This window comes from Chiloscyllium plagiosum, unplaced genomic scaffold (assembly GCF_037043375.1).
Source record: "Chiloscyllium plagiosum isolate Xiang-an unplaced genomic scaffold, Cpla_swu_hap1 HiC_scaffold_27, whole genome shotgun sequence".
Lineage (NCBI taxonomy): Eukaryota > Metazoa > Chordata > Chondrichthyes > Orectolobiformes > Hemiscylliidae > Chiloscyllium > Chiloscyllium plagiosum.
The window spans coordinates 75,249,614-75,276,866 of NW_028270165.1; the positions used below are offsets into that span (position 1 = coordinate 75,249,614).

A 27,253-nucleotide genomic window follows, 5' to 3' on the forward strand; every position below is an offset into this window, starting at 1 on the left:
TCTAAAAGGTGAAAATGTATCCTTTGATTCGCCTACAAATGTGGCCATTCAGCCCCTCGTTATTTGGAATCATTGAGTTATAATGGTATGGAAACAGGTCCTTCAGTGCAACTCGTCCATGCTGACCAGATATCCGAAATTAATCTAGACTCATTTGCCATCCCCCTAAACCCCTCCTGTTTATACATCCATCCAGATGCCTTTTAAACGCTGTCATTTTATTAGCCTCCAACACTTCCTCTGGCAGCTCATTCCATACACGCACCACCCTCTGCAAATTACCCCGTAGATCCCTTTTAAAGTTTTACCCTCACACTAAACCTATGCCCTCTAGTTCTGGACACCCTGACCCCAGGGAAAAGACCTTGTCTACTTATTCCTATCGATCCCCTTCATGATTTTATAAACCTCTATAAGGTCACCCTTCAGCCTCCGACGCTCCAGGGAAAACAGCCCCAGCCGATGCAACTTCTCCCTATAGCTCAACTCCTCCAACCCTTGCAACATCCTTGTAAATCTTTTCTGAACCTTTTCAAGTTTCACAACATCTTTCCGATAGGAAGGAGACCAGAATTGCACGCAATATTCCATCAGTGGCCTAACCAATGTCCTGTACAGCCGCAACATGACCTCCCAACTCCTGGACTCAATGCTCTGACCAATAAAGGAAAGCATACCAAACACCTCCTTCACTATCCTATCTACCTGCGACTCCACTTTCAAGGAGCTATGAACCTGCACTCCAAGGTCTCTTTGTTCACCAACACTCCCCAGGTGTATCAGTCCTGCCCTGATTTGTTTTTCCTAAATGCAGCACCTCACATTTATATCTTCATTTAATAAGATTGTAGCGGGTTGTAACATAAGGCTGAAATGCCTTAACTGTTCTTTAAGATCAAAATGAATACAAGACAACATGTGCGCTTCAATATAATACAAATTTGTTAACATAAATTACTTGCATATTGGAACTAATTATTTCCTTTCACCACTTTAGATAAATTTAAGCAAAGTTAGATTAGATTAGATTACATTACAGTGTGGAAACAGGCCCTTCGGCCCAACAAGTCCACACCGACCCGCCGAAGCGAAACCCACCCATACCCCTACATTTACCCCTTACCTAACACTACAGGCAATTTAACATGGCCAATTCACCTGACCTGCACATCTTTGGGCTGTGGGAGGAAACCGGAGCACCTGGAGGAAACCCACGCAGACATGGGGAGAATGTGCAAACTCCACACAGTCAGTCGCCTGAGGCGGGAATTGAACCTGGGTCTCTGGCGCTGTGAGGCAGCAGTGCTAACCACTGTGCCACCGTGCCGCCCATGTTATTAGCTTCAACTACTAGGATATATTCAAATGTCTTGTCCTTTTGTTCTCACTGGGTACCCCTCAGCAATGGCTGGCAATCGAAGCTCAGTCCAATAGTGAAGTCCAATATCTGGGAAAAGTCCCCAAAGTGAATAGTATACTGGATTTGCTGTTATGTGCTGAATTACCTCGAGCACTTTTCCCAAGCCACCCTCTGCGCTTGATGGTCAGAAACAAGTCCACGCGTCACTGCAAAACAACCCGTTCCCAGGCCAAGTCCAGCTTCTTACAAAGCAGTCTGTACTCGTGTCTTTTCCCACTCTCCATCAACTGCTTATTGCCATGTCCAGTTGGCCTGTAATGATCTGGTTTGGAGATATCAGGTTTTTTAAATTCTGTTCTTGATATCTTCAAAACCGGCAGGCAAAACGTTACATAAACACATACCTGTTGTTCAATAGTTGCAAGCTGATTATACGTGTCAAAGTTGACAAGTCATTATACAGGCAAATAAAAACAAGCAACACACAATTAGCAAAATTACTCTAACTGGGTACCATAAGAGCTAGAGAACTGCTCCAGCACTGGGTGACCACCCATTAAATATAAGCAAAAAAGTGAGGACTGCAGATGCTGGAGATTAGAGTCTAGATTCGAGTGGTGCTGGAAAAGCACAGCAGGTCAGGCAGCATCCGAGGAGCAGGAATGGGCTTGTGGGCCAGGGGATGAGAGCTAAATGGGAGGGAGTTGGGTTTTTTGTGTGTGTGTGTGTGTGTGTGTGTACGTGGGGGGGGAATGTAGCTGAGACAGTGAAGGTGATAGGTCAGTGGGGGGAGTGATGGGCAGGTCTGAAGGGCAGTGAAGGTACAGAAGCCTGAACAAACGCACCAGCCAGTTTCAATACAGTTTCTACTGGATTCTCAAACTCTTAACATTCATCTGTACCTGTGTTTTGTTTTTACTGCTGTTTACCTATTATTTACTTATCAATGTGACTTAACTCTATGATCTGCCTGTATTGCTCACAAGACAAAGCTTTTCACTGTGTATACGGGACAATAAATTCAATTCATTCAATGCTGCTCAGAAGATTAGTGTGCAATGGGTAATAAAAAAGGCAAAGGGAATTTTGGCATTTATTGCTAAAGGAATAAAATATAAAACTAGGGAAGTGTTGTTGCAGACATACAAGTTCATAGAGCTGTACAGCAGGGAAACATACCCTTCGGTCCAACCCGTCCATGCTGACCAGATATCCCAACCCAATCTAGTCCCACCTGCCAGCATCTGGCCCATATCCCTCCAAACCCTTCCTATTCATATACCCATCCTAATGCCTGTTAAATGTTGCAATTGTACCAGCCTCCACCACTTCCTCTGGCAGCCCGTTCCATACCCTCTGTGTGAAAAAGTTGCCCCTTAGGTCTCTTTTATATCTTTCCCCTCTCACCCTAAACCTATACCTTCTAGTTCTGGACTTCCCGACCCCAGGGAAAAGACTTTGTCTATTTATCTTATCCATGCCCCTCATGATTTTATAAACCTCTATAAGGTCACCCCTCAGCCTCCGATGCTCCAGGGAAAACAGCCCCAGCCTGTTCAGCCTCTCCCTGTAGCTCAAACCCTCCAACCATGGCAACATCCTTGTAAATCTTTTCTGAACCCTTTCAAGTTTCCCAACATCTTTCCGATAGGAAGGAGACCAGAATTGCACGCAATATTCCAAAAAGGTGGCCTAACCAATGTCCTGTACAACCGTAACATGACCTCCCAACTCCTGTACTCAATACTCTGACCAATAAAGGAAAGCATACCAAACGCCTTCTTCACTATCCTATCTACCTGTGACTCCACTTTCAAGGAGCTATGAACCTGCACTCCAATGTCTCTTTGTTCAGCAACACTCCCTAGGACCTTACCATTAAGTGTATAAGTCCTGCTAAGATTTGCTTTCCCAAAATGCAACACCTCGCATTTATCTGAATTAAACTCCATCTGCCACTTCTCAGCCCATTGGCCCATCTGGTCCAGATCCTGTTGTAATCCAGATCCACCACACCTCCAATTTTGGTGTCATCTGCAAACTTACTAACTGTACCTCTTATGCTCACATCCAAATCATTTATGTAAATGACAAAAAGTAGTGGACCCAGCACCGATCCTTGTGGCACTCCACTGGTCACAGGCCTCCAGTCTGAAAAACAATCCTCCACCATCAGCACCACCACCACCCTCTGTCTTCTACCTTTGAGTGTTTGTGAGACTGCATCTGGAGTACTGCACACAGTGTTGGTCCCCGAACTGGAGGAGGGACATAACCACATTGGAGGCTGTCCAGAGAAGCATTATTAGATTGATTCCAGAGTTGAGGGGTTTGTCTTTTGAAGAGAGATTGAGCAGTTTTGAATTTAGAATGGAGAGATCTAACAGAGGTGTATCGGGTGATAAACTGGATGACAGAGTAGATGTAGAAAGCATTTATCTCCCCTTGTGGGACACTCCAGAAACAGGTCATAGTTTAAACGGAGGAGATGAGAAGTTACTTCCCTCAAAGGGTCATTAATCTGTTAAATTCTCTCTTTCCCAGAGTGCTGTAGATGACAGGACATGCAGTACATTTAAAGAGGAGATAGACAGATGTTTAATCAGTAACAGGTTGAAGGGTTATGGAGAGGAGGCAGGAAAGGGGAGTTGAAGCCGAGATACGATCGTCCTCGATGGTATTAAATGGTGGGGCAGTCTCGATGGGCTGAATGGTGTACTCCTGCTCCCCGAGGTCATGGTCTCACTGGGTCGACCTTAGATCTACCTGCAGTGGAAGGCAAACCATTTACCAGGTTAAAATAAGTGTTGTTCATCAGCTTCTGTGGATCCTTTCAGAGGAAATGTGCACTCCCCGGGCTGACAGAGCATCAGTCCCACGGGATATAAAAGCCTTCTCACCCTCCCACTTTGTTAGGTTCTTATTCCATACATTTGATGCAACTGCAACACACCAATGTCTGTGAACAAGCAACAGTACAATACAAGCTTCAGAGAAACCCTGAACACTCGGCGCCATGCTTGCGAGCCGTGTCCACGGGTCTCTCTCTCTCTCTCTCTCTCTCTGGAGGAACCTTTAACACGCATCTCGCAGGGCTTACGAGATCATGGCAAAAACTCTCTCTGAACAAAGAAAACAGTCCTTCCTTTATATAAAATCTTTACATTACAGTCAGCAATGCCCACAAGACCACCCCCAGCCACTCCCTCACAGTCACAGGCCACTCAAGACACAATGCAGTGACCAGCTCACCTTCAGAAACAATCTAATGCAAATCATCCCTTCACGGAAACATGTTGACTTTAGATATACACGCAGCGGCAGACAATCTCCGTTTGCCATTCAGAACACACACGGCACGGTGGCACAGTGGTTAGCACTGCTGCCTCGCAGCGCCAGAGACCCGGGTTCAATTCCCGACTCAGGCGACTGACTGTGTGGAGTTTGCACGTTCTCCCCGTGTCTGCGTGGGTTTCCTCCGGGGGCTCCGGTTTCCTCCCACAGTCCAAAGATGTGCAAGTCAGGTGAATTGGCCATGCTAAATTGCCCGTAGTATTAGGTAAAGGGGTAAATGTAGGGGTATGGGTGGGTTACGCTTCGGCGGGTCGGTGTGGACTTGTTGGGCCGAAGGGCCTGTTTCCACACTGTAAGTAATCTAATCTAATCTAAAAAATGGGCGGCACGGTGGCACAGTGGTTAGCACTGCTGCCTCGCAGCGCCAGAGACCCGGGTTCAATTCCCGACTCAGGCGACTGACTGTGTGGAGTTTGCACGTTCTCCCCGTGTCTGCGTGGGTTTCCTCCGGGGGCTCCGGTTTCCTCCCACAGTCCAAAGATGTGCAAGTCAGGTGAATTGGCCATGCTAAATTGCCCGTAGTGTTAGGTAAAGTGGTAAATGTAGGGGTAGGGGTATGGGTGGTTTACGCTTCGGCGGGTCGGTGGGGACTTGTTGGGCCGAAGGGCCTGTTTCCACACTGTAAGTAATCTAATCTAAAAAAAAACTTCATGAGCTGCTACGAAACGTTTCAGTGGCCGTGTGCGGTCCCAGGATCAGATATCATTTGAGGAGAAAGTGAGGGCTGCAGATGCTGGAGATCAGAGCTGAAAATGTGTTGCTGGAAAAGCGCAGCAGGTCAGGCAGCATCAAAGGAACAGGAGAATTGACATTTCGGGCATAAGGGCTTATGCCCGAAACGTCGATTCTCCTGCTCCTTGGATGCTGCCTGACCTGCTGCACTTTTCCAGCAACACATTTTCAGCTCAAATATCATTTGCCCCACTGGAATCAAAGTGGGTGGGTCCAACAGGAAAAAAAAAGCCCTCCGACCCTCCCAGTTCCCCCACTGTCTGAATTAACGCGGTTCAGTCCTGGATGTGACTCGCAGCAGCAGAATCCATCCGCCGCTGGTATAGCCGCAGCTTAGAAGCCTGGATAAATCCCTTCCCGCACTCAGAGCAGGTGAATGGCCTCTCCCCGGTGTGGACCCGCTTGTGCGCCACCAGCGAATACCACAGAGTGAATCCCTTTAGGGTTTGTGAGAAGATTTGTAGCTCGGGTGATCGTTGTTGTGGTTCTGTTCGCCGAGCTGGGAATTTGTGTTGCAGACGTTTCGTCCCCTGTCTAGGTGACATCCTCAGTGCTTGGGAGCCTCCTGTGAAGCGCTTCTGTGATGTTTCCTCCGGCATTTATAGTGATTTATAGTGGTCGGTATATTGGGTCCAGGTCGATGTGTTTGTTGACAGAATGACAAGCAACGTGAGTTCGACTGGGACAACACTACTATTATAGGACAAGCCAAACAGAGAACAGCCAGGGAATTCCTAGAGGCATGGCACTCATCCACAGATTCTATCAACAAACACATCGACCTGGACCCAATATACCGGCCACTGCAGCGGACAGCTGGAACTGACAAGCGGAAGCAGCAGAGACAAACCATTATAAATGCCAGATTTATAACTAATTTATTAACTTAATCCACTTTAGACACAATGCAAACTAATGAGTGACATTCTTGGCTTAACGGACTTTCGATATAGACAACAAGTGAACCTCACCACCTTGTCTTCACGTCAGGGTGATAGCTAGCAGTTAGAGCTCTATTTACTCAGCATTGGAAGGATATTTGCCCATGTGGGGTAAGTTAGAGTGAGAGGTCATAGGTTAAGGGGTGGCAGATTTCAAACAGAGATGCGGAGTCATAGAGATGTACAGCATGGAAACAGACCCTTTGGTCCAACATGTCCATGCCGACCAGATATCCCAAGCCAGTCTAGTCCCATCTGCCAGCACCCGGCCCATATCCCTCCAAACCCTTCCTATTCATATACACATCCGTGGGCAAAACGGTGGCACAGTGGTTAGCACTGCTGCCTCACAGTGCCAGAGACCCAGGTTCAATTCCCACCTCAGGCGACTGACTGTGTGGAGTTTGCAGAAATAAGCCCTCTGACCCTCCCATATCACCCACTGTTAGACTGAACATGATTCAGTCCTGGATATGATTCTCAGCAGCAAGGACAGCAGAATCCAACTGTGGCTGATGAACTCTCTGGTGTCTCCGCAACTTGCATGACTGGATAAATCCCCTCCCACACACAGAGCAGGTGAATGGTTTCTCTCCGGTATGAATTCGCTGGTGTTTCAGCACAGCAGATGTATCCCTAAATGTTTTCCCACACACAGTGCAGGGGAATGGTCTCTCTCCAGTGTGAATGCGCTGGTGGATTAACAGTCTGGTCGATTCAGTGAATCCCTTCCCACATTCAATGCAGTTGAACTGCCTCTCCCCGGTGTGAAGTTGCTGGTGTTTCCTGAGGCTACAGGAGTGAGCAAATCCCTTCCCGCACTCAGAGCAGGTGAACGGCCTCTCCCGGGTGTGCACCCGCCGGTGTCTCCGCATGCTGGATGGATCGCTGAATCGTTCTCCACACACGGAGCAGGAGAACGGCCTCTCCCCGGTGTGAACCCGCTGGTGTGCCAAAAGCCTGGATAACGTACTGCATCCCTTCCCGCACTCTGAGCAGGTGAACGGCCATTGCCCGGTGTGAACCCGCTCGTGTTTTTGAAGGCTACATAACTGACTGAATCGCTTCCCACACGTGAAGCAGGTGAATGGCTTCTCGCCAGAGTGAACTCGCTGGTGCTTTAGCAGGTGGAAAGACTGAGTGAATCCCTTCCCGCACACTAAGCAGGTGAACGGCCTTTCCCCGGTGTGAACATGCTGGTGCGCCAGCAGTCTGGACGAAGCACTGAATCCCTTCCCGCACTCGGAGCAGGTGAAAGGCCATTGCCTGGTGTGAATTCGCTCGTGTTTTAGGAGGCTGGATAACCGACTGAATCGCTTCTCACACTTGAAGCAGGTGAACGGCCTCTCCCCGGTGTGAACCCGCTTGTGCGCCACCAGCGAAGAGGACTGAGTGAATCCCTTCCCACAATCTGAGCAAGTGAACGGCCTCTCCCCGGTGTGAACACGCCGATGTGTCAGTAGGGAAGAGCAGTCAGTAAAACCCTTCCCACAATCCAAGCAGGTGAACGGCCTCTCCCCGGTGTGAACTCGCTGATGAATCTCCAGCTCAGATGGAAACCTGTACCGTTTCCCACAGTCCCCACACTGCCATGGCTTCTCCACGGTGCTGTTGTCCTTGTGTCCCTCCAGGTTGGATGATGAACTGGAGCCTGAAGTGCCCACACACACAGAACCCCCTGATGGTGTCTCCTGGAGGAATGTTATTGCAGCAGCAGCAGCAGCAATAACTTCCGCATTCAGACAATAGACACGCTCTGATTGGCTGGAGGACCAGAGCGCTTCCGGTCCTCCAGCGCTGTCTATTGGATAGTCCGAATGCCGAGTTGTCCGGAGCCAGCCAATAGGAGCCGCGGCTGTTCCGGACAAAGGGCCTCGCGCTGCCCCCGTGCTGAGGGAGCTGGAGGAGGGGAGGGCACTTTGCAACAAATCCCTTCCCTTCATTTTCCTCCAAGGCATGTGTTCACACAAAGCCCAGGGTTTCACTGTAACCTCACACTCACTGAAACTTCCTCATCTGGCCCACCATAGAGATGTACAACACTGAAACAGACCCTTCAGATCAACTGGTCCATTCTGACCAGATATCCTCAATCTAGATTTGGAGGAGCCAGTGTTGGACTAGGGTGAACAAAGTTAAAAATCACACAACACCAGGTTATAGTCCAACGGGTTTAATTGGAAGCACTAGCTTTCGGAGCGCTGCTCCTTCATCAGGTGGTTGTGGAGGACACAACTGTAAGACAGAATTTATAGCAAAAGTTTACAGTGCGATGTAACTGAAATTATACAGTGAAAAATACCTCGATTGTTTGTTAAGTCTTTCATCTGTTAGAATACCATGATAGTTTCACTTCTTTCATGTGTAAATCACAAAACTTTGTTTTACAAGTTACATTCTCAGGTTAACTAACAATTGGTTAAAACAAGGACTGTCCTTGTTACGGTTGGAGGGGTGGGGTTTGTGGGCGGAGGTGCGGGATGTGGACGAGATGAGTTGGAGGGCATCTTTAACCACGTGGGAAGGGAAATTGTGGTCTCTAAAGAAGGAGGCCATCTGGTGTGTTCTGTGGTGGAACTGGTCCTCCTGGGAGCAGATACGGCGCTGTCAGGCCAGATAATATGTTGAAGGTGTTAGCCCCCTGTGTTCCCTGTCTGTGCCATAATGTTTAGACTGATTCTAATCTAAAAAGTGAGTTAACAAAAGTCTTACATGGAATAATGCAATTTTTGAACAAGTACAATGTAACTCTGCAAGTCCTCTAAGGCGGACTTCAGGACAGGCAGCAGCGAAAAGTGGCCGAGTAGCGGCTGATAGCTAGGTTCAGTACCCATAGGGAGGGCTTCAACCAGCACCTTGGGTTCATGTCATACTACAGGTGACCACCATTGCACTATACACACACACAGGCACTCCTATATACACACATACATACGTATACACAGACACTCACACACACTCCTACAGACACACACACTCTCACACTTCTTTCATATGTAAATCACAAAACTTTCTTTTACAAGTTACATTCTCAGGTTAACTGTAATAATTGGTGTCAGCCAGACAATGTGTTGAAGGTGTTAGCCCCCTGTGTTCCCTGTCTGTGCCATTAAGTGTACATGTCCTGGCCTGATTTGCCTTTCCAAAATTCAGCACCTCACATTTATCTAAATTAAAACTCCATCTGCCACTCCTCAGCCCATTGGCCATCTGATCAAGATCCTGTTGCATTCTGAAGTAATCTTCTTCGCTTGTCATCAGACCTCAAATTTTGGTGTCATCTGCAAACTTATTAACCACACCTCCTATATATACATTCTATCATTTATATAAATTACAAAAAACAGTGGACCCAGCAGTTATCCAGGTTTTAGATCATGGAGTCAAAGTGTTGTACAGCATGGAAACAGACCCTTCAATCTAACTCGCCCATGCTGACCAGATATCCTAAATTAATTTAATCCCATCTGCCAGCAGCATTTGCCCCATATCCCTTCAAACCCTTCCTTTTCATATATCCATCCAGATGCTTTTTAATTATTGTAATTGTACCAGCTCCCACCACTTTCCCTGGCAGCTCGTTCCATTCACACACCACCCTCTGCATGAAAAAGATGTCTCTTAGGTCCCTTTTAAATCTTTCCCCTCTCATCCTAAACCTATGCTCCTCTACTTTTGGACTCCCCCACCCTAGGGAAAAGACCTTGACTATTCACCTTAACCAAGCCCCTCATGATTTAGTAAACTTCTATAAACCTCCAGGGAAACAGCCCCAGCCTATTCAGCCTCTCCCTGTAGCCCAAACCCTCCAACCCTGGCATCATCCTCGAAAATCTTCTCTGAAACCTTTTCATGTTTCACAACATCTTTCCGATAGGAAGGAGACCAGAATTGCACGCAATATTCCAAAAGTCGCCTAACCAGTGTCCTGTACAGCTGCAACATGACCTCCCAACTCCCATACCCAATACGCTGACCTATAAAGGCAAGTGTACCAAACGGTCTTAGAACATAGAACATTACAGCGCAGTACAGGCCCTCGATGTTGTGCCGACCTGTGAAACCAGTCTGAAGCGCTCCTAACCTACACTATTCCATGTATGTCCATAGTCTTGCCCAATGACGACTTAAATGTACTTAAAGTTGGCGAATCTACTACCGTTGCAGGCAAAGCTTTCCATACCCTTACTACTCTCTGAGTAAAGAAACTATCTCGGACATCTGTCCTATATCTGTCACCCCTCAATTTAAAGCTATACCCCCTCGTGCTCGCCGTCACCATACTTGTAAAAAGGCTCTCCCTATCCACCCTATCTAACTCTCTGATTATTAGATTAGATTAGATTAGATTAGATTACTTACAGTGTGGAAACAGGCCCTTCGGCCCAACAAGTCCACACCGCCCCGCCGAAGCGCAACCCACCCATTCCCCTACATTTACCCCATACCTAACACTATGGGCAATTTAGCATGGCCAATTCACCTGACCTGCACATCTTTGGACTGTGGGAGGAAACCGGAGCACCCGGAGGAAACCCACGCAGACACGGGGAGAACGTGCAAACTCCACACAGTCAGTCGCCTGAGGCGGGAATTGAACCCGGGTCTCTGGCGCTGTGAGGCAGCAGTGCTAACCACTGTGCCACCGTGCCGCCCACTAATTATTATCTTACATGTCTCAATTAAGTCACCTCTCAACCTTCTTCTCTCTAACGAAAACAGCCTCAAGTCCCTCAGCCTTTCCTCGTAAGACCTTCCTTCCGTACCAGGCAACATCCTGGTAAATCTCCTCTGCACCCTTTCCAAAGCTTCCACATCCTTCTTATAATGCGGTGACCAGAACTGTACATAATACTCCACAATGCGGCCGCACCCAGAGTTTTGTACAGGTGCAGCATAACCTCATGGTTCCGGAAATCGATCCCTCTATTAATAAAAGCGAAAACACTGTATGCCTTCTTAACAACCCTGTCAACCTGGGTGGCAACTTTCAAGGATCTGTGTACATGGACACCAAGATCCCTCTGCTCATCTACACTACCAAGAATCTTACCATTAGCCCAGTACTTTGCATTCCGGTTATTCCGACCAAAGTCGAAACACCTCACACTTGTCCACATTAAACTCCATTTGCCACCTCTCAGCCCAGCTCTGCAACTTACCTATGTCTCTCTGTAACCTACAACATCCTTCGTCACTATCCACAACTCCACCGACCTTAGTGTCGTCTGCGAATTTACCAATCCATCCTTCTATGCCCTCGTACAGGTCGTTTGTAAAAATGACCCAACACTGACCCTTGCGCTACACCACTAGTAACTGGACTCCAGGATGAACATTTCCCATCAACCACGACCCTCTGTCTTTTTTCAGCAAGCCAATTATTGATCCAAACTGCTATATCTCCCACAATCCCATTTCTCAGCATTTTGTACAATAGCCTACTGTGGGGAACCTTACCGAACGTCTTGCTGAAATCCATATACACCACATCAACTGGTTTACTCTCATCTACCTGTTTGGTCACCTTCTCAAAGAACTCAGTAAGGTTTGTGAGGCATGACCTACCCTTCCCAAAACCATGCTGACTATCCCTAATCAAATTATTATTTTCTAGATGATTATAAATCCTATCTCATATAACCTTTTCCAACACTTTACCAACAACCAAAGTCAGGCTCACTGGTCTATAATTACCAGGGTTGTCTCTACTCCCCTTCTTGAATGGGGGAACCACATTTGCTATCTTCCAGTCCTCAGGCACTATTCCTGTAGACAATGACGATTTAAAGATCAATGCCAAAGGCTCGGCAATCTCCTCCCTGGCTTCCCAGAGGATCCCAGGATAAATCCCATCCGGCCCAGGGGACTTATCTATTTTCACACTCTGCAGGATTTCTAATACCTCTTCCTTGTGAACCTCAATCCCACCTAGTCTAGTAGCCTGTATCTCAGTATTCTCCTTAACAACATTGTCGTTTTCTAGAATGAATACTGTCAAAAAATATTCATTTAGTGCTTCCCCTATCTTCTCTAACTCCACACACAACTTCCCACTACTATTCTTGATTGGCCCTAATCTTACTCTCATCATTCTTTTATTCCTTAAATACCAATAGAAAGCCTTAGGGTTAACCCTGATCTTATCCGCCAACAACTTCTCATGTCTCCTCCTGGCTCTCCTGAGCTCTCTTTAGATCTTTCCTGGCACCTTCTAACCCTCAAGCGCCCTAACTGAGCCTTCACATCTCATCCTAACATAAGCCTTCTTCTTCCTCTTGACCAGAGATTCCACTTCCTTCGTAAACCACGGCTCCCGCGCTCTACAGCTTCCTCCCTGCCTGACAGGTACATACTTATTTAGGACACACAGGAGCTTTTCCTTGGATAAGCTCCACATTTCTAATGTGCCCATCCCCTGCAGTTTCCTTCCCCATCCTATGCTTCCTAAATCTTGCCTAATTGCATTGTAATTGCCTTTCCCCCAGTAGTAACTCTTGCCCAGTGGTATACACCTATCCCTTTCTATTACTAAAGTAAACGTAACAGAATTGTGATCGCTATCACCAAAGTGCTCACCTACTTCCAAGTCTAACACCTGGCCGGGCTCATTACCCAGTACCAAATCTAATGTGGCTTCGCCCCTTGTTGGCCTGTCTACATACTGTGTCAGGAAGCCCTCCTGCATACACTGGTCAAAAACTGACCCAACCCATCTATAGTACTCGTACTATAGTGTTCCCAGTCAATATTTGGAAAGTTGAAGTCCCCCATGACAACTACCCTGTCTCTCTCACTCCTATCGAGAATCATCTTTGCTATCTTTTCCTCTACATCTCTGGAACTATTCGGAGGCTTATAGAAGGGTGACCTCTCCTTTCCTGTTTCTAACCTCAGCCCATACTACCTCAGTTGATGAGTCCCCAAGCATCCTTTTTGCAACTGTAATGCTGTCCTTGACCAACAATGCCACATCTCCCCCTCTTTTACCATCTTCTCTGTTCTTACTGAAACATCTAAATCCTGGAACCTGCAACAACCATTTGTGTCCCTGCTCTATCCATGTCTCCGAAATGGCCACAACATCGAAGTCCCAGGTACCAACCCATGCTCCAAGTTCACCCACTTTATTCCGGATGCTTCTGGCATTGAAGTAGACACACTTCAAACCAACATCTTGCTTGCCAGTGCCATCTTGCATCCCTGAAACTTGTTTTCGGACCTCCCTACTCTCAACCTTTTCTATACTCAAACTACAATTTTGGTTCCCATCCCCCTGCTTGGATTAGCTTAAACCCAGCCCAATAGCCTTAGCGAATATCCCCCCCCAGGATATTGGTACCCCCCTGGTTCAGATAAAGACCATCCTGCTTGTAGAGGTCTCACCTACCCCCGAAAGAGCCCCAATTATCCAAGAATCCAAAACCCTTCTTCACTATCCTGAGGAAATGCAAGGATTACTTGCCCTAAGAAGACAATAGTACAACTATTGCAGAGATGCCCCAATGATGCTGCTGTCTGTATTCTCGGAGGTTCTGACCCCGACAGTGAATAAGAATACAGTATAACCAGTTTAAAGGTACTTGGAGTTGATGCATTCCCATCCTGAACTTCATATTACGTGTAAGCTGCTGTTATGGACTAGGCCAGACCACTCAAAACGTTCTTAAGCAGGCAGCCCAGACTGTAACTTTGCAATTTGTTTCGGCAAAGTGCACAGTGAAAATTACCCAGAGTAAGTTAGCTAGGTTGACTATCTAGGTTTTAAAACAGACAAAGGTTTATTCATAGTACAGTACAGAGGTACAGTACACCTTACACCTTCATAAGACAACTGTGTGGAGTTAGCACATTCTCCCTATGTCTGCGGGTGTTTCCTCTGGTTGCTCAGGTTTCCTCACACAGTCCAAAGATGTGTAATGTGTAGGTTAAGGTGGATTGGTCATGCTAAATTGTCCCATGGTGCCCAGGGATGTGTAGTTTAGTGTGGATTGGCCATGCTAAATTACCCATAGTACCCAGGGATGTGCAGGTTAGGGTGGATTGACTATGCTAAATTATCTATAGTGCCCAGGCTTATGTAGGTTAGAGTGGATTGGCCATGCTAAATTACGCATAGTGTCCAGGGATGTGTGGGTTGGGTGTATTAGTCAGGGGAAATGAATCATAATAGGTAGGGGAATGGGTCGGTGTGGACTTGTTGGGCCAAGTGGCCTGATTCCGCACTTGTAGATGTTCAGGATGATGAATGGCTTGTAAAGGAACTTTCAGGTGGCAGCGTTCCCAAACGTTGCCCTCATCAGGTATGGATTTGCAAGGCACTTCCAAAGCAGCCTTGGTGGCCCTCCCGTAACAGGCATCAGCGGTGGAGAGAATGATTCTTTGGGGTTGGCGGGTGGGCCACTAATCAGAGTGAGCTTCTTTGATCTGGACGGCATTGAGCCCTCTTGGAAGTTGTTGAAACCGCAATCATCCAAGTGACTGGAGAGCATTCCCTGACTTATGCCTTGTCGATGGCAGACAAGGTCTGGGAAGTCAAGAGACAAGCTACGTGTGGTATTCGCAACCTCGGACTCCACCCGAAGGAACTCCTGCAGCAATGTCCCAGAACGGAGATGATCACATCCCCAACCACCGCAGCCATCTTCCTCTGTGCTGGGTACGACTCCAGCCAGCGGGCAGTTTTCTAACAAATCCCATTAGCTTCGACTTCACTCAGGTTCTTTGATACTGCACCAAGATTAATGCTCATCGACGCCAAAGGCAGCTTCGCTGAACTCGCCTCAAAGTCAAAAGAAAACGTTTCCAGTTCTGGCTCAACCTGAAACCGAGGATTGGAGAACGGAGTAACAAACCAATCCAGTCTGGAATTCAAGAGAAACTCCCTTCACTCGGAATGGTTGGTATGCGGAACTCCCAAGCATCACGTAATTGAGTCAAGTAACATGGATGCATTAAATAGGAAGCTAGGCGCAGACATGAGAGAGTTGAAACTTTATTGCTGGAACAGCACAGCAGGTCAGGCAGCATCCAGGGAACAGGAGATTCGACGTTTCGGGCACAGGCCCTTCTTCAGGAATGAGCAGAGAGTGTTCAGCAGGAGAAGATAAAAGGTAGGGAGGAGGGACTTGGAGGAGGGGCATTGGAAATGTGATAGGTGGAAAGAGGTCAAGGTGAGGGTGATAGGTCGGAGTAGGATGGAGGCGGAGAGGTCAAGAAGAAGACTGCAGGTCAGGAAGGCGGTGCCGGGCTGGAGGGATTCGGCTGAGACAAGGTGGGGGGAGGGGGGATGAAGAAACTGGTGAAGTCCAAGTTCATCCCCTGTGGTTGGAGGGTTCCCAGTCGGAAGATAAGACGCTCCTCCTCCGACCGTCGCGTTGTTGTGGTTTGGCGGTGGATGAGTCCAATGACCTGCATATCCTCGGTGGAGTGGGAGGGGGAGTTGAAATGCTGTGCTACAGGGTGGTTGGGTTGGTTCGTCCGGGTGGCCCAGAGGTGCTCTCTGAATCGCTCCGCAAGTAGGCGGCCTGTCTCCCCAATATAGAGGAGGCCACACCGGCTGCAGCGGATGCAGTAGATGATGTGGGTGGAGGTGCAGGTGAATCTGTGGCGGATATGGAAGTTTCCTTTGGGGCCTTGGAGAGAAGTGAGGGGGGAGGTGTGGGCGCAAGTGTTGCACCTCCTGCGGTTGCAAGGGAAGGTGCCGGGAGTGGAGGTTGGGTCGGTGGGGGGTGTGGATCTGACAAGGGAGTCGCGGAGGGAGTGGTCTCTACGGAAAGCTGATAGGGGAGGGGAGGGAAATATATCCTTGGTGCTGGGGTCTGTTTGGAGGTGGCGGAAGTGACGGCGGATGATGCGCTGTACATGGAGATTGGTGGGGTGGTAGGTGAGGACCAGTGGGGTTCTGTCCTGGTGGCGGTTGGAGGGGCGGGGCTCAAGGGCGGAGGAGCGGGAAGTGGAGGAGATGCGGTGGAGGGCACCGTCGACCACTTCGGGGGGGAAATTGCGGTCCTTGAAGAAGGAGGCCATCTGTGTTGTACGTATTTTGAACTGGTCCTCCTGGGAGTAGATGCGGCGGAGACGAAGGAATTGGGAGAATGGGATGGCGTTTTTACAGGGGGCAGGATGGGAGGAGGTGTAGTCCAGGTAGCTGTGGGAGTCGGTTGGTTTGTAGTAGATGTCCGTGTTGATTCGGTCGCCTGAGATAGAAACAGAAAGGTCTAGGAAGGGGAGGGAGGAGTCCGAGACTGTCCAGGTGAATTTGAGGTCGGGGTGGAAGGTGTTAGTGTAGTGGATGAACTGTTCAACCTCCTCGTGGGAGCACGAGGTAGCGCCGATACAGTCATCAATGTAGCGAAGGAAAAGATGGGGGGTGGGGCCAGTGTAGTTGCGGAAGATGGATTGTTCCACATACCCTACGAAGGGTATGTGGAACATACTCCGACCTATCACCCTCACCTTGACCTCTTTCCACCTATCACATTTCCAACGCCCCTCCTCCAAGTCCCTCCTCCCTACCTTTTATCTTCTCCTGCTGAACACTCTCTGCTCATTCCTGAAGAAGGGCCTGTGCCCGAAACGTCGAATCTCCTGTTCCCTGGATGCTGCCTGACCTGCTGTGCTGTTCCAGCAATAAAGTTTCAACTTTGATCTCCAGCATCTGCAGACCTCACTTTCTCCTCGCAGACATGAGAGACAAAGGCAGGAGGATTGCGTGCTGCAGAATTTGATGAAGCAGGGAGACTCGTTTGGAATATAAACTCTAATGAAGCTCTGTTGGCCCAGTGGTCTAGTTCTCTGCCAAAATCTTGATTTTGTTTTAACTTCAATCACCATCACATGCTAATTGCTGCATTTCTGTATGTCCTCAGGTCAATAATTTGCCTTATCCCTCCTCCCATACAAGTTTTTCACTGTTGATATGGTGCAGCAGAACCTGAGGGGACACACAAGGCCAACAAAGGAGGCTTAGCATTCCTTAAGATACTTTTTCACATCCTTTGTACGTTCTAGTTCAGCTTTTACTTGTCATTGCTTGACATAGTCGCAGACCATGATTGAAAAGTGAAACTACCACGCTGATAGGTGTACATAACACATTGATTGTTTAACCATGTATTGATTGTTTAAGCAGTGCTATGGTATAAAGTGATAGCCCGGGTGTCTCTGGAGAAGGAGCACGTGGTGTCCACCAACACCCTCGAGCTGTTCAGGGAGAGGTGGGAACCGCGGGGAGTGGAGTGCATTATTTCCCCCTCCAACTCCCCCGGGCAGCACAGTGGTTAGCACTGCTGGCTCACAGCACCAGGGACCTGGGTTCAGTTCCCGCCTCGGGTGACTGTCTGTGTGGAGTTTGCATGTTCTCCCCATGTCTGTGTGGGTTTCCTCCGGGTGCTGCGGTTTCCTCCCACAGTCCAAAGATATGCAGGTCAGGTGGATTGGCCATGGGAAATTGCCCGTCATGTTAGGTGGATTCGTCAGGGGTAAATATAGGGGGGTGGGTTTCTCTTTGGAGGGTCGGTATGGACTTGTTGGGCCGAAGGGCCTGTTTCCACACTGTAGGTAATCTAAAAAAAAACTCTATTTTGATTTAATCCCTGCCCTCCCCTTCACTGTTTGATCACACAGCACTGTTTGTCACTGGCCACTTGGGTGTTTCTTTTCTTCCTGGAGGTGGGAATTGAATCAAGATTTGTGCACCTTGTGTCTTTCACTGTGTCTCATACCTGCAAACACACAACAAGGGTGCGGGGAGAAAAATAAGCACTACCGCAGTTAGGCGGTAGTGTGGGGGGGGTAAAAAAAGAAAAAAAAACAGGAGTGTCAGAGGTTCTGTTCACTCTAAAATAAAGCGATAGAGATGGAAAAATTGGGAGAATGCAACCGGGTCTCTACAGGAAGCAGGGAGTGGGGATGCACAGCCCAAGTAACCGCCAGGCTCGGTGGATACGTAGCAGATTTCGATGGCCAGCCCATCATCAGAAATGGAAGCTGAGATGTTGAGAAAGGGAATTGATAAGTCAGTGATGGACCCGGCGAAGGTTACAACAAGACAGAAATCAAAAACTGTCTTAAGTTTTCAAATTCTAAGGGACAGCAGGAAGCAGGGCTTTTGCCCGAAATGTCGATTTTCCTGCTCCTTGGATGCTGCCTGACTTGCTGTGCTTTTCCAGCACCACTCTAAATCTCGACTCTGATCACTAGAGTGAGTGAGATGTCTTCCCAAGAAAGATTGCATGAGCCACGAGTAGTGTTAGACTGAAAGGACTGAATGGGTACTTGAAGGCCTGATCAAAACGATTCCAAACAGAAATGTGTGCTCCAAAACAGAGCAACTTTATTCACTGAATCTACTTTAGGTACACGCAAACTAATGAATGACTGTATCAGCTTAAAAGACTTTTGATACAGTCAACAAGTGAGTCTCACTGCCTTGTCGTCACATCGGGGTCTCCTGGGTGATGGCTGTCACTTTCAGCTCTATCTCCATTCCCATGATCTGGTCTCTCAAACCCCAGTCTGATAGTGAAGGTCTCTCAAGCTGGGAAAAGTCCCCATTGTTAATACTGTTCTGATTTGGATATGACATGCTGTATTGCAGTCCCTGAGTACCTTTCCCACTCATTCCACAAACAGGTGGATGTGTCTCTGTGTCTTTGGACAACAGTCTGTTCCCAAGACCAGCCAAGGTCATTGCAGTTACCTTCCAACCAGAACGGCCCGTGTTTACCCAAAACCTGTTTCTCACATATTCCCCTTTCAATTGCTTATTGCCATGCACAATTAACCCTTAACAATCTGGGCTGGAGACATTTTCCTCCCTCATTGACACAAGGCTCGATCACGTGGAATCCAGGGAGAGCTAGCCAATGGGGCACAAAATTAGCCTGACGGTAGGAGACCGAGGATGGTGGTGGACGACTGGTACTCAGGCTGAGTGCTGAGAGAACCTGAGGACTGCAGATGCTGGAGATCAGAGTCGAAAAGTATGGCGCTGGAAAAGCACAACAGGTCTGGCAGCATCTGAGGAGCAGGAGAGTCGAGATTTCAAGCATAAACCCTTCATCAGGAATGTGATGAAGGTCTTATGCCCGAAACGTCGGCTCTCCTGCTCCTCAGAGGCTGCCGGACCTGCTGTGCTTTTCCAGCGCCACACGTTTCGACTCAGATTGAAGGCCTGTGACCAGCGGTGTGCCGCATGGTTTGGTTCTAGATCCACTGTATTTCAACATGCATATAAATTATTTGGATGGGACTAGTTGGTTATAAAGTTTGCAGATGACACCAAATTTGGTGGTCTAGTTTAAGAGGAAGGAGGTTATCTGAGAGTACAATGGAATAAGCTGGGCAAAGGAATGGCAGATAGAGTGTTGCTGAACAAAGAGACCTTGGAGTGTAGGTTCATAGCTCCTTGAAAATGGAGTCGCAGGTAGATAGGACAGCAAAGGAGACATTTGGTATGCTTTCCTTTATTGTTCAGAGTATTGAGCACAGGAGTTGGATTGGGATATCTGGTTGGCATGGACGAGATGGACCGAAGGGTCTGTTTCTGTGCTGTACATCTCTATGGAGTTTAATTTAGATTTTTAAAATTCATTTGTGGGACTTGGGCATCACTGGCTGGGCCAGCATTGATAGCCCATCCCTATTTGCCCCAGAGAAGGTGGGGGTGAGCTGCCTTCTTGAATCGCTGCAGTCCACTTGCTCTGGGTTGACCCACAATGCCGGTAGGGAGGGAATTCCAAGGCATTCCAGGATTTTGACCCAATGATTGTGAAGGAACACCAAGTCAGAGTGGTGAGCAGCTTGGAGGGGATCTTGCAAATAAAGGCAAGATGTTGCATTTTTCTAAGACAAACCAAGGGAGGACTTACACAAGTGGGGAGTGTTGTCAAACAGAGAGAGACGATGGGGTGCAGGCACATAGGTCCTTGAAAGTAGCGTCACAGGTAGACAAGGTGCTGCAGAAGGCGTTTGGTACACTTTCCCTCATCGGTGCGAGCATTGAGTATAGAGTTGGGACATTGTGCTATGGCTGCACAAGACATTGGTAAAGCCACCGTTGGAGCACCGCATATAAATCTGGTCGCAATGTTATAGAAAGGCTATTATTCAACTACAAAGTATACAATAAAGATTTGAAAGATGTTACTGAGGCTGGAGTGTTGGAGTTATAAGGACAGGCTGCACAGACTGGGACTTCTTTGCCTGGAGCATGGGGTAAACTTATAAAGGTTTCAAAAACCATGATGTGCATAGAAAGGGTGAACAGCCAAAGGCAGGGGAGTCCAAAACTAGAGGGCATAGGTTTAAAGTGAGATGGGAAAGATTTAAAAGGGGCCTGAGGGGCAGCGTTTTCATGGAGAGGGTGGTTCATATATGGAATCAGCTGCCAAGGAAGTCATAAAGTCATAACGCACAGAAACAGACCCTTCGGTCCAACCAGTCCATGCTGAACATAATCTCAAACTAAACTAGTCCCACCTGCCTGCTCCTAGCCCATATATACTGGAGTTGAGAAGTCATATTGAAGTTGTACAGGACATTCTCCCCATGTTTGCATGGGTTTCCTCCAGGAGCTCCGGTTTCCTCCCACAGTCCAAAGATGTGCAGGTTAGGTGAACTGGCCACGCTAAATTGCCTGTAGTGTTAGGTGCAGGGGTAAATGTAGGGGAATGGGTCTGGGTGGGTTGCGCTTCGGAAGGCCGGTGTGGACTTGGTGGGCCAAAGGGCTTGTTTCCACACTGTAGGGAATCTAATCTGATCTAATCTTTCCGATTCATGTATCTATCCAAACATTGTAATCCAACGTTACAAAAATGTTGTAATTGTACCCGCATCCACCACTTTCTCACTCGCGAACCATCCTCTGAGCAAAACACTTGCCATTCCGGTCTTATTTAAATCTCTCACCTTAAAAACGCTCTCCCAAACTGAAATTCCCCCATTCTCGGGAAAACACAAGAACAACCAACTCTATCTATACCTCTCATCATTCTATCAACTTCTATCAGATCGCCTCTCAAGCACTTGTACACTCCAGTGAAAAAAGTTTCAGCCTGTCCAGCCACACTTTGTAACTCATAACTTCAAAATCAAGCAACATCCTGGTAAATCTCTTCTGAACCCATCTCCAGCTTGACAAAATCCTTCCAAACACCAGGTGACCAGAACTGGACACAGTACTCCAGACGAAGCCTCACCAGTACCCTGTACAACCTCAACATAACTTCTCAACTCCTGTATTCAAAGGACAGACCAATGAAGGCAGTGGTAGAGATGGATACAGTTAGACCATTTAAAAGGCATCAGGACAGATATGTAGATTGGAAAGGTTTAGAGGGATATGGGTCAAATGCTGGCAAATAAGAATACATCCGTTGACTCATCATCTTTAGCCGTTTACTCAGCATGGGAAGGATATTTAACCTTGTGGGGAAATTTGGAATGACAGGTCATTGGATAAGGAGTAGCAGATTTCAAACAGATGTGGAGAAATTACTTAACTCAATAGGTCATTATTTCTTGAAATTCACTCCCCAGACTGGTCTGGATGCCAGGACATGGAGTAAACTTAAGGAGGAGATAGATAGATGTTTAATCAGTAACAGGTTGAAGGGTTATGGAGAGGAGGCAGGAAAGGGGAGTTGAAGCTGGGATGCGATCAGCCTCGATGGTATTAAATGGTGGGGCAGGCTCGATGGGCTGAATGGTGTACTCCTGCTCCCCGATGTCATGGTCTAACTGGGTTGACTTTAGATCTACCTGCAGTGGGAGGCACACTCTGTTTCCTAACCAGGAGAAAGTAAATGTTGCTCATCAGCTTCTGGGGATCATTTCAGAGGAAACGTGCACTCCCAGGCTAGGACAGCATCAGCCCCACTGGAATTTTTAAAAAAACTCACACTGACCCTCCCACTTCACCCACTGTCCGAATGAACATGGTTCAGTCCTGGATGTGATTCTCAGCAGCAAGAATAGCAGAGTCCAATTGCTGTCTTCACTGATGAACTTTCTGGTGTCGCCTCAGCTTGCATGACTGGATAAATCCCCTCCCACACACAGAGCAGGTGAAAGGCTTCTCCCCAGTGTGAATTCGCTGATGTTTCAGCACAGCAGATGAATCCCGGAAAGCTTTCCCACACACGGTGCAGGGGAATGGTCGCTCCCCGGTGTGAATGCGCTGGTGGATCAACAGTCTGACCGACTGAGTGAATCCCTTCCCACACTCAGAGCAAGTAAACTGCCTCTCCCCGGTGTGAAGTTGCTGGTGTTTCTTGAGGCTACAGGAGTGAGCAAATCCCTTCCCACACTCAGAGCAGGTGAACGGCCTCTCCCGGGTGTGCACTCGCCGGTGTCTCCGCATGCTGCAGGGATCGCTGAAGGTTTCTCCACACACGGAGCAGGAGAACGGCCTCTCCCCGGTGTGAACCCGCTGGTGTGTCAGCAGCCTGGATAACGTACTGCATCCCTTCCCGCACTCTGAGCAGGTGAACGGCCATTGCCCGGTGTGGGTTTGCTCATGTTGCTGAAGGCTGCATAACCGAGTGAATCGCTTCCCACATACAGAGCAGGTGAATGGCCGCTCCCCGGTGTGAACTCTCTGATGTGACAGTAGTGAAGCAGAGTGAGCAAATCCCTTCCCGCACTCAGAGCAGGTGAATGGCCTCTCCCCGGTGTGAATTCGCTCATGTTTTCGAAGGCAGGATAACCGACTGAATCGCTTATCACATCCAAAGCAGGTGAATGGCTTCTCCCCGGTATGAACTAGCTTGTGTGCCAGTAGGGAAGAGGAGTGCACAAATCCCTTCCCACAGTCAGAGCAGGTGAACGGCCTCTCCCCGGTGTGCACTCGCTGATGTGACAGCAAGTGGAATGACTCTGTGAATCCCTTCCCACACTCGGAGCAAGTGAACGGCCTCTCCCCGGTGTGAACATGCTGGTGCGCCAGCAATCTGGACGATGCACTGAATCCCTTCCCGCACTCGGAGCAGGTGAAAGGCCATTCCCCGGTGTGAATTCGCTCATGGTTTAGAAGGCTGGATGATCGACTGAATCCCTTCCCACACTTGAAGCAGATGAACGGCCTCTCCCCGGTGTGGACTCGCTTGTGCGCCACCAACAAAGAAGACTGAGTGAATCCCTTCCCACAATCTGAGCAAGTGAACGGCCTCTCCCCGGTGTGAACTCTCCGGTGTCTCTGCAGGTCGGAGAAATGAGTGAAACGCTTCCCACAGTCAGAGCAGGTGAACGGCCTCTCCCCGGTGTGAACACGTCGATGAATCTCCAGGTCAGACGGATACCTGTACCGTTTCCCACAGTCCCCACACTGCCATGGCTTCTCCACGGTGCTGTTGTCCTTGTGTCCCTCCAGGTTGGATGATGAACTGGAGCCTGAAGTGCCCACACACACAGAACCCCCTGATGGTGTCTCCTGGAGGAATGTTATTGCAGCAGCAGCAGCAGCAATAACTTCCGCATTCAGACAATAGACACGCTCTGATTGGCTGGAGGACCAGAGCGCTTCCGGTCCTCCAGCGCTGTCTATTGGACAGTCCACATGCCGAGCTGTCCGGAGCCAGCCAATAGGAGCCGCGCCTGTTCCGGACAAAGGGTCTCGTGCTGCCCCCGTGCTGAGGGAGCTGGAGGAGGGGAGGGCACTTTGCAACAAATCCCTTCCCTTCATTTTCCTCCAAGGCATGTGTTCACACAAAGCCCAGGGTTTCACTGTAACCTCACACTCACTGAAACTTCCTCATCTGTGAGCACAACACTCTCTGTTCCCGTTCTGGGGTTAAACTGTTCATGTGCAGGAGCTGGAGGGAAAGGGAGTGAATCCAGGGAGGGGGGCTGACTCTAGAAGGGTTGGTCTCGGTCTCTGTCGTAAGATAGTGACATTGCGTGCTCCCTGATCAAAATGAATACACGCAGAAATGTGCGATTCAACACAAAGCAACTTTATTCACTTAATTTGCTTTAGGCGCATGCAAAGTGACCCTATTCGCTTAGAAGACTTTTGATACCGTCATCAAGTTAGTCTCACTGCGTTGAGACTATCGGGGTCTCCTGGGTGACGGCTCACTGGGAGCTCGATTTCTGTTCCCACGATCTGGTCTCTCGAACCCCAGGCCGATGGTGAATGTCTCTCGAGCTGAGAAAAATACCCAATACTATTCTGAATTGGATATGACGGGCTGCATTTCAGTCTCAGTACTTTTCCCACTTATTTCTCTATGCAAAAAATAACAGGTGCAGCTGTCTCTGTGCCTTCGTATGACAGTCTATTCCCAAGACCAACCAAAGTCATTGCAATTACCTTCCAGCCAGAACAGCCTGTGTTTACCTGAAGCCTATTTTTCACGTATTCTCCTCCAGACTCGAAGGGCTAAATGGCCTACTTCTGCACCTATTTCCTATTGTCTAATTGATTATTGTCGTGCCCAATGAAACCTTAGCAATCTGAGTTGAAGACATTTTGCTCCTTCATTTGACACATGAATTGACACAAAATACGGAGGCGGGGGATTGAGGGTGATTTAGCGGTTTGGATCAGACATTGCTAGCTGAAAGAAGACAGAGGGTGGTGAATGATGGGAAATGTTCATCCTGGAGTTCAGTTACTAGTAGGGTACTGCAAGGATCTGTTTTGGGTCCACTGTTGTTTGTCATTTATATCAATGACCTGAATGAGGGATTAGTAAATTTGCGGATGACACTAAGGTCGGTAGAGTTGTGGATAGTGACGAAGGATGTTGTAGGTTACAGAGAGACATAGCTGGGTTGAGAGGTGGCAAGTGGAGTTTAATGCGGAAAAGTGTGAAGTGATTCACTTTGGAAGGAGTAACAGGAATGCAGAATACTGAGCTAATAATAAGATTCTCGGTAGCGTAGATGAGCTGAGAGACCTTGGTGTCCATGTACATAGATCCCTCAAAGTTGCCACCCAGGTTTTTTAGATTGGATTCGATTCCCTTACAGTGTGGAAACAGGCCCTTTTGCCCAACAAATCCACATCGACCCTCCGAAGAGCAACCCACCAAGACCCATTCCCCTACACCGAACACTACGGGCAATTTAACATAGGCAATTCACCTAACCTGCACATCTTTGGACTGTAGGAGGAAACCGGAGCACCGGGAGGAAACCCATGCAGACACAGGGAGAACTGTCTCCACACAGACAGTTGCCCAAGGCAGGAAATGAACCCAGGTCCCTGGTGCTGTGAGGCCGCAGTGCTAGCCACTGAACCACCATCCACTGAGCCACCGTGCCATCCGGGTTGATAGGGTTGTTAAGAAGGCACACTGTGTGTTAGCTTTTATTGGTAGAGGGATGGAATTTCGGAGACATGAGGTTATGCTGCAGCTGTACAAAACATTTGGAGTATTGCGTACAGTTCTGGTCATCGCATTATAGGAAGGATGTGGAAGCTTTGGAAAGGGTGCAGAGGAGATTTACCAGGATGTTGCCTGGTACGGAGGGAAGGTCTTATGAGAAAAGGCTGAGGGACTTGAGGCTGTTTTTGTTAGAGAGAAGAAGGTTGAGAGGCAACTTAATTGAGACATGTAAGATAATCAGAGGGTTAAGTTGGACAGTGAGAGCCTTTTTCCTCGGATTGCAATGGCTAGTATGAGGGGACACAACTTTAAATTGAGGGGTGATAGATATAGAACAGATATCAGAAGTAGTTTCTTTACTCAGAGTAGCAGGGGTGTGGAACGCACGGTCTGCAACAGTAGTAGACTCGCCAACTTTAAGGGCATTTAAATGGTCATTGGATACACATATGGATCAGAATGGGATAGTGTAGGTTAGATGGGCTTTGGGTTGGAACAATATCGAGGGCTGAACATTCCTGCCCTGGAATGTTCTACGTTCTATGTTCTACATTGACATAAGGTTCGATCACAAGGAATCCAGGAAGAATTAGCCAATGGTATACGATTTGGCCTGACGGTAGAAGACAGACATTGGTGGTAGAGGATTGGTATTCAGACTGAAGGCCTGTGACAGCAAAGATTGTGTCGCGGTACACTATCATTCGTCATTTATAAAAACGATTTGGATGAGACTACAGCAGGCATGTTTAGTAAGTTTATGCATGACACCAAAATTGGTGAAGAAGGTTATCTCCGAATACACTGAGATATTGATCAGCTGGGCTGAAGAATGGCAAATGGAGTTTAGAATTAGAATTCATGTCCACACTGACCCTCCGAAGAGTAACCCACCCAGACCCATTACCCCTGACTAATGCAATTAACCTACACATCCATACCTATACACATCTACCAGAATCCATCTCCCAGGCCCGCTGTCGAGGAAAGGCCGCCAGCATTCTCAAAGATCCATCCCACCCTGGCAATGTTTTTCTACAACCTCTCCCATCAGAGAGAAGGTACTGAAGCCTGAACACACGAACCAGCCGGTTTCCAAACAGTTTCTACCCTGCTGTTGTTAGAATACTGAATGGACTCAAACTCTTAGCATTCGCCTGTACCTGTGCTTTTGTTTTTGCTGCTATTTACCTGTTATTTACTTATCTGTGCTATTTTAACTCTGTGATCTGCCTGTATCGCTAGCAAGACAAAGCTTTTCACTGTGCCTCGGTACACGTGACAATAAATTCAATTCATCCCTGAACACTATGGGCAATTTAGCAAGGCCAATTCATCTAACCTGCACATCCTTTTTTGGATTGTGGGAGGAAACCGGAGTACCCAGAGGAAACCCATGGGAGAATGTGCAAACTCCACACAGACAGTCGCCCGAGACTGGAATCAAACCCGAGTCCCTGGCGCTGTGAGGCAGCAGTGCTAACCACTGAGCCCACTGTGCTGCCCACGGTGCCCATTTAATTTAGATA

The 27,253-nt window shown here is 48.1% G+C and overlaps 3 protein-coding genes across 3 annotated transcripts in view; all 3 read right to left on the minus strand.

Annotated features, from left to right (window-relative positions):
• LOC148144593 (uncharacterized) overlaps positions 1-27,253 on the minus strand; it is a 233,819-nt gene that overhangs the window by 106,338 nt on the left and 100,228 nt on the right. The window lies entirely within an intron of this gene.
• LOC122546414 (uncharacterized) lies at positions 6,308-8,386 on the minus strand. The gene has a single exon (XM_043685132.2). It carries the CDS (start codon positions 8,343-8,345, stop codon positions 6,849-6,851), a length of 1,497 nt encoding a protein of 498 aa, XP_043541067.2. The 5' UTR covers positions 8,346-8,386; the 3' UTR covers positions 6,308-6,848.
• LOC122543518 (uncharacterized) lies at positions 22,284-24,073 on the minus strand. Its single transcript, XM_043682293.2, has one exon. The coding sequence runs from the start codon at positions 24,071-24,073 to the stop codon at positions 22,388-22,390; it is 1,686 nt and encodes a 561-aa protein (XP_043538228.2). The 3' UTR covers positions 22,284-22,387.

Bases quoted from the DNA above. Each gene is read 5' to 3' on its own strand.
- LOC122546414 (XM_043685132.2), bottom strand. From the start codon at position 8,345: ATGCCTTGGAGGAAAATGAAGGGAAGGGATTTGTTGCAAAGTGCCCTC.
- LOC122543518 (XM_043682293.2), bottom strand. From the start codon at position 24,073: ATGAAGGGAAGGGATTTGTTGCAAAGTGCCCTCCCCTCCTCCAGCTCC.